This window comes from Lolium rigidum, chromosome 3 (assembly GCF_022539505.1).
Source record: "Lolium rigidum isolate FL_2022 chromosome 3, APGP_CSIRO_Lrig_0.1, whole genome shotgun sequence".
Classification (NCBI taxonomy): domain Eukaryota; kingdom Viridiplantae; phylum Streptophyta; class Magnoliopsida; order Poales; family Poaceae; genus Lolium; species Lolium rigidum.
The window spans coordinates 66,798,718-66,806,323 of NC_061510.1; the positions used below are offsets into that span (position 1 = coordinate 66,798,718).

The following is a 7,606-nucleotide window of genomic DNA, read 5'->3' on the forward strand; positions in this document are numbered from 1 at the left end:
ACCGTTAGCATGTGTATCGAGCAAATTAGTCATGCCATGTTATGACTCTGCCCTAGATGCTATTTTTTCGAAAAAATCGTACTGGTGTTCTTTGTAAATAAAGTTGTGAAAATGTGTTATTTTTGGCATTTTTCAGCGGAGCGGCACACACAACACAACAAAACACACTCACCACACGAATCCTAAAGCAACATCATCTAGCTGGTCACGTTAAACCCTTGTCACCCCCAACCGCCGCCTGCTGCCTCCTCCCCAGTCCCCCTCCGCCGCCACCGTCCCTCCTCGCCATGTCACCTGCTGCCGTCCCATGCGGCGACGAACGCATCCGCAGCTTCGAGGACTTCGCCCGGGTGCATCAGTTCCTGCTCTCTGCGGCGGGCATCCCGCTGCCGCTGCACCGACGGCTGCACCGCAAGCTCGCCGACGAGGTGTTCGACGGCGGGGAGAGATTTTCCGTCGAGCCCTGCGAGGAAGGAAGGCAGCGCCGCCTCGTTCTCGCCTCTGAGACGACGCTAGGGAGCGAGTCGGACGTCTTCCTCGTCGACCACGCGTGGTCCTTCCGCCTCGCCGATGCGCTCAAGCAGGTGAGCGCTCGTCTTGATTCCTGCCATGAATTACTCGCGTTAGCTTATCCAGAAGCAACTGCTTGGTTCTCGTGTAGCTGTTGACGCTATTTAGTACTATAACAATTTGCTTCATCTGGACCTTGTGCTTCTGATTTCGAGGGGTTTCATCTTTCATGCCGTGCTATTACCGGTTTTTCTACATATCTGTAATAGTGAACTCTGCTCAAAATTTTGATTTCCGATGGTTTTGTACTGTAAATTAGTTGCTCCATTAGTGAAGTGAGTGGCGGCTAGAATTGCCTCCGGTTTTAAATTGTTCTATAATTTGTTCTGTTATTCTCCTCTGTTCAGAACATTTCGTTTTCAGTTCATGGTTAAAAATATGTACTGTCTTTCTTTCCGTCAACTAGTAGCAATGCTTGTTGACCTGATAAATAACGGATAAGTAGCAAGTTACAGAAATTTACCCTGTCACGAGTGATCTCAATCTCATGTTTGTATGTTGGTGATTTGTAGTTGCGGGAAGTGCCGGGATTGGCCGAGAGAATGGCAGCGCTAATGTGTGTGGACCTCGACAAGGGAACCGAGGTCGAAGAGTCAGATGAGGAGGACACTGAAAAGACTGGGAGCCTGGAGCATGTCTTGCAGGTGGTGGAGAAAGAAAAGACTAGAATCCAGGAGACGGGAAGTGATTTTGCAGCATGGCTGGAGCTCGAGGAGCTCGGAATTGATGATGATATGCTAGTAGCACTGAATCTGTCTACAAATTTTCCGGTCCGACTCTTCTCCACATATACATGTTCTGTAGTTGCCATTGCCTGTATTGTACAGTAATAGTATATCTGGTCGATCTCGTGTAAGTACTTTCATATTTGACTATTCCATGCTTCAGTATTTCATGAGAAGAAGATAACATACTTCCTATTTCATAAGAACTGTTTGTACTGTAGAGCTTGTCAAATGCTCCAATGTGGTCTGTACCCCAATAATTCATTTTTAGAATAGTTTGTCTTAGCTTTCATAAGAACTGTTTCTGAATGATTTATGCTTGGTATCTGATGTTTATTCATTTCTTTCTCACTAGAATCTGGTAGCCCTAAACCTATGGGGAAACAGGCTGAAGGATCCAGAAAAAGTACTGCAAGAAATCGGGAAGTGTGGAAGGTTAAAGGCACTTTGGTTGAATGAGAACCCTATCCTTAACCAAGGGTCAGAATTGTTCTTTTACATGTTTTTTTTGGTTACCTATTTTGTCAACTCTTCTCTCCATATTTTCCATGTTCTCAATTAGTTATAGGTTAACTACAAAACAATTTCATGATCCTGATGTATAGAAGTTATTAAGTAACTACTTATTAGGCTTCAATCGATACTAGTGGTTGTTGATCTATAGCACTGCTACAATCGATACTAGTGGTTGTTGATCTATAGCACTGCTACAATTGATGACCTAGAAGATTCTACTGGTGTGTTCATCAAATGGCTGGTCTTGGATGTTAAATTAAATAAGGATGGAATAGAGCTAAGAAGAGGCTTATTGAAAACCGGAAGTATACCTGCCCAGAGCCTGCCAGATATAGGCTCATTCATTTTCTGAGTTCTTGCAACCGAATTCTGTGTTTTGATGTTATTGTAGGGATGAGTTGGTAATGTGGGCTTGTGATAATTTGGGGCATTTATCTGAAAAGATATATATCCTATTGTTTCATAGTATTTGGTCATGCTTCCTGTATGTGATAAAAAACAACATGATAGAGATGTGCAACTCCTGAGCTTTAATCCTTTAGCAATATAGCAAGTGCTGTGCACAACAGTCTGGCTAATTGGCATACTTTAGAACTTATTTGTGATATCTATTTCAGGTACTGTTGTTGTAAAATCCTTGTCTTTCATTCTAATATTGTTTTGATGCTGACAGTGCTGACAAAGGTGTTTTTGATGCTCTTCCTGAATTGGAAATCTACAATTCACATTTTACAAGTAAAGCTGAAGAGTGGGCTTTAGGGTTCTGTGGAGATATGGTTGGAGCAGAAAATCCCTGTTTGTCTGTGGAAAGCATATCATTGGAGAATGTTGTGGCACTTGACCTCTCTGATAGGTCCATCCACAAACTACCAGAGGTAAGGTATCTATAACACTATTTCATAAAAGAGTACCTGTATCATTGTGCTCAAGTCTAAGCTATCTCCTTTTCAGAATTGTACAATCAGAAAAAGGTGAACCACTTCGCTGATAACTTTGCTTGCTACATTTTGTATTTCCCAGGTGTTCTCCTCTAGTAAACTGTCATCTCTTTCAAACTTGAACATCCGCGGCAATCCTTTGGATCAAGTTTCTGGTGATGATCTCTTGAAGTTATTTAGTGGGTTTACACAGTTACAAGAGTTGGAGGTATTATTGCCAAACTTCATACTGTCTTGCAAATATGTTGCTATGTTTAGTTCTTGTCTTATTTCTAGACTAGGACGCGTGTAATCTAGATATACATGTAAAAGTGATTATCTTTTCACAGGTAGACATTCCTGGCCCTCTTGGAAACAATGCGATTTCCATTCTTGAATCTCTTCCCAATCTAACCTTGCTAAATGGTGTCAGTGCATCAAATATAGTAGAGACTGGTAAACATGTAGTGGACTCTGCACTAAAACCACGTGTTCCAGAATGGTCACCTGAAGAATCCCTTGCTGAAAGAGTTATTGGTGCAATGTGGCTGTATCTTATGACATACCGGCTTGCTGATGCAGAAAAGTTGGATGAAACACCCATTTGGTATGACATTTCTGCAACCTCTTTTCATCCCTTCTGAAAGAGACAAAGAGTTGGTGCAATTTAGTTACTGTGAAGTTAAATACTGCAAAAATTTTTGTAAAAAGAATCATGTTGGCATTATGAACTTGACTAACACCGAGTGCTATGTAGTATAATTGTATAAATCTATCCAGTTAGACCATTCGAGAAATATGTTTGTTTTCACTTCTGGACAATTAGAAACATTGTATTGGACACGGAATACGTTTGATTGTTGTACACTTTGATATTATTTCGTGGCTGGTTCTTAATGCAGGTATGTCATGGATGAGTTGGCCTCAGCCATGCGCCATAGTGACGGTGCTAACTTCAGAATAGCTCCTTTCTTGTTCATGCCAGAAGGAAAACTAGCTTCTGCTATAAGGTATTGTGAATTGTAGTAATATGCTACCACTGTTTAGTTTGTTAATATCCAATATTTTCAGTTACACAATTCTGTGGCCTATTCGTGATGTTCATACTGGAGAAGAATGTACCCGAGATTTCTTGTTTGGTATTGGTGAAGACAAACAACGCTCAGCTAGGCTTACAGCTTGGTTCCACACACCAGAGAACTATTTTATTCAGGTACTTTTTTCATGTCAGTCCTAACATTTTGGGGACTTGAGATGTACACGGAATGACGGATAACCTTATGTCCTATCTTGCTTTTTGGCTAATTCGTAGGAATTCAGAAAGTATCAGGAGCAGCTTGAATCAACTAGTATTTGTCCTTCTACAAAAGAGACACCCTCAACCAAAAGTGTGCGCCCAAGTGATGGCAGTGCACTTCGAGTATTAACTGATATATCCCAAGTAGAGGAGTTCTTAACACGTCCAGAGTTTGTTCTCAGTAAGCAAAGCTGTGTCCTGCTTTATGTATCTGTATCTTTTTTTAGGACCGAGGAGTGGCCTGTTGGGCTTGCAATCTATTTCCTTTCCTTTCATCACTCGTCCCCTTTTTGTTGGATTGTTTGTTCATGTGGAAAGCTAATGACATAGCATGAAAATCTTCTCGTGAGTTGTGACACCTTTTCTTTTTTACCCAAAGGAGTTAAGTACATAAATGTTATGTTCCTTTTCTGACGCAGTGTACACCTCATGATAGCACTCTGCCATCAATATAGTTTGCTACTCAAGGAAGTGCACCTAGCCCACTTGGTTAGGAGAGTCGATGTACAACGCAACCACTTGAGTTCATGCTATTTATACTGTAGCCTGTAGGTGTCTCCCTTCCAGTTTTGTTTTGAAAAAAGTATTGTTTACTGCTCAAGTTGTAAATTATGTTTATGGCTTGGTGATATATCTTTTAGTTAACTACTGAGGAAAATTGAAGTTGAGCCAATATTTGGGATGATCTTCTAACAAGACATTATTTGTTTGCAACTTGGTTTTATGGTTCTTTTGATTTTGATATGCTTGTACAGTCATGGTGATCCATAGAGTTGACCTAGTTTGATCCTTTTATTTCTTGAAAAATATGCTTCAAAGGCAATTGGCTTATGTTTCACATCTGTTTTGTTTTGGTGCAGCAACTGATCCGCAGGATGCAGACATAATCTGGCTAGGCGCGCAAGTTGATTCGGAATTAAAGAGTTCACTAGGCCTTACGGACCAACAATACACAAATCAATTTCCTTATGAAGCTTGCCTGGTTATGAAGCACCACCTAGCAGATACTATCCACAAGGTGCGAGATAAAAAAAGCTCTTAGGTGTATACCCTCCTTTTTGGAGAAACCTTTGGCATAGCTTTGATTAGCAGTCTATATAAGTGCTTTGGACTCAGTATCTTTGATGCTAGTGGCATCTGAAACTAATATGAACTCCTACAGGCATGGGGCTCACCTGAGTGGCTTCAACCTACATATAACCTAGAGACCCATTTATCTCAACTAATTGGAGATTATTGTGTGAGAAAACGAGATGGTATGGACAACTTGTGGATCATGAAGCCTTGGAATATGGCAAGAACAATTGATACCACTGTGAGTGGTGATTTATCTGCTATTATCAGACTTATTGAGACAGGTCCCAAGATATGCCAAAAGTATATTGAGTATCCTGCGCTTTTCCAAGGAAGGAAGTTTGATCTTCGGTACATTGTTTTGGTCCGCAGTATATGCCCTTTGGATATATTTCTTACTGATGTTTTTTGGGTATGGCCTAAAATTTTAATGATATTTGATGAATCTCTGTGCCGATTAATTGATGATGATATCCAATGACTTTTGTTCATCCACCTTTTCCATTTTGTAGGTCAGGTTAGCAAACAATCAATACACTTTGGAGAAAACTAGCTTTTTTGAGTACGAGACCCATTTCACTGTGATGGTAAGATCAAATTTCATTGACAATTATACGTGTCATTTTTGATATCCCATCATGAATGTTAGCTGTGTAGAAGCTTGCTGATGTTGTATTCTCTCTCCTGTTATACTAAATATTATTATACCAGCTGGCTGTATGCCCATATTGTGATCAGTCGTCAACTTTTCATTGTAATAAGTGTTCAAAATGTAACCTAGCCTCCTAATTGCTCTCCCCATCCAGAATTATACTGGGAAGATGAACCATATGAATACTCCAGAGTTCGTCAAGGAGTTTGAGAAGGAGCACCAAGGTTTACATCTTGCATTCCCTCTCCTTTGTATAGTTTGATGTCTTAGGTTTCTGATTTATTGTAAATATTTTTAGTTAAGTGGCTGGACATCCATGAAAACATCAGGAATATGATAAGGCGTGTCTTTGAGTCAGCCTCAGTTGTTCATCCTGAGATGCAGGACGAATTCTGCAGGGCCATTTATGGCGTTGATGTTATGCTTGATAACAAATTCAAGCCAAAGATTTTAGAGGTATGCCTCGACTACATATAAATCTAGCCTCCTCACCCCTACACCCCAACATTGTTAATAATATTCCGTAAAAAGCATTGTTAATGATTTTTTTTTAACTTGTGCATATCCATTAGTGTTACTGTGCATGATCAGAACACAGTGCTTGTTCCATTGGAGTTAGAAATACCATTTTATGGCCTGCTGAGTATGAAAACTATGTATCACTCTGTCGATCCAGCTATTCTTGATGCAGCATTTTCTTGGCCCATTTGGCATGATAGCAGTATCATGGAAGCTGGTTAAGTGTAGTGAATGCTTGAACCAAAATAGGACAGTTACTCATTAGTCATGACAGAGTTATAATTTCTAGCTGGTGTATTTTTCTTGCGAAACAATTTCTAGCTGTTGACATCCATGAATAACCGGAACTTCAGCACTGGAAGTACTCGCAGACGGGGATACACCTAACTTCATAATTTTGAACCTGATGCCTAGTACTAGCTGTTTTCATATGTTCCAACGGAACAACTCTCTCACCACTTGACCATGAAATGCAGGTGACATATTGCCCAGACTGCACGAGGGCATGCCAGTATGACACACGTGCTCTCGTTGGGAGCCAGGGCCCCATCAGAGGCAGTGATTTTTTCAACACGGTGTTTGGCTGCCTCTTTCTCGACGATCTGAAGAATGTATCACCACTGTAACCATCTTGTCAAAATCTGCTGTAACACTACCATTCTTCTTGCACCATAATATGTACAAGGGGAAAGTTGTAATTGACAACCGAGGGCTGTTGTACGTTTATGCATCAACGGCATCCATGGCAGTATATCCAACCATGAACTATTGTACTAGTATGATCGTGTGAATGAGGCTTCCGATGGAACTTTCTATATGTTCAGAAGGATTCCAGTATGGGTGTGTATGGATTTCAAAATTCTTAAAGCAAGTCTGAGCCAAATGAGCATTAACCAAGACAGTCGAGAAGTGACTTGAGAAGAACTTGCTTTGAGAAATTGAGGTTTATCATGGATGAGGCAAAGGTAAGGTAGCCCCTACCTTTCAGCTGCTCACACACGCAGCAACTTGGAAGCTACATTCCACAAAGCCAGAGCCTGATTTTTGAATATACGCTCTCGGGACACTAACTACACTACATACTACCTGTTATATTGTTTCAACAAAAAAAAAACTTATACACATATACAGATGAGACATGTCTAATCACTGAAGGTACATGATCTTCCCACTGGTGTTTGAAAAAAAAGCCATAATTTATGTCATCTTCTTCATCGTTTCCAAATCCGACCCAGACCTCCTCTTTGAGGACCTTGTCGCTGATGTCTGCCGTGCCGTTTCAACTGAAAGATTGATGACTAGCCACTGGTATTTAATAGTCACCCTCACGTCTGAC

The 7,606-nt window shown here is 40.7% G+C and overlaps 1 protein-coding gene across 1 annotated transcript; it reads left to right on the top strand.

The window, feature by feature from the left end:
- The first annotated feature begins 287 nt into the window (after window positions 1-287).
- Window positions 288-7,085, top strand: LOC124694953 (tubulin--tyrosine ligase-like protein 12). Its single transcript, XM_047227873.1, has 15 exons — window positions 288-584; window positions 1,083-1,340; window positions 1,651-1,775; window positions 2,485-2,686; window positions 2,832-2,957; window positions 3,079-3,335; window positions 3,631-3,738; window positions 3,800-3,941; window positions 4,041-4,206; window positions 4,886-5,043; window positions 5,188-5,511; window positions 5,612-5,686; window positions 5,906-5,975; window positions 6,050-6,207; window positions 6,747-7,085. The coding sequence occupies exons 1-15, from the start codon at window positions 288-290 to the stop codon at window positions 6,894-6,896; spliced, it is 2,616 nt and encodes an 871-aa protein (XP_047083829.1). The 3' UTR covers window positions 6,897-7,085.
- The last annotated feature ends 521 nt before the right edge of the window (window positions 7,086-7,606 follow it).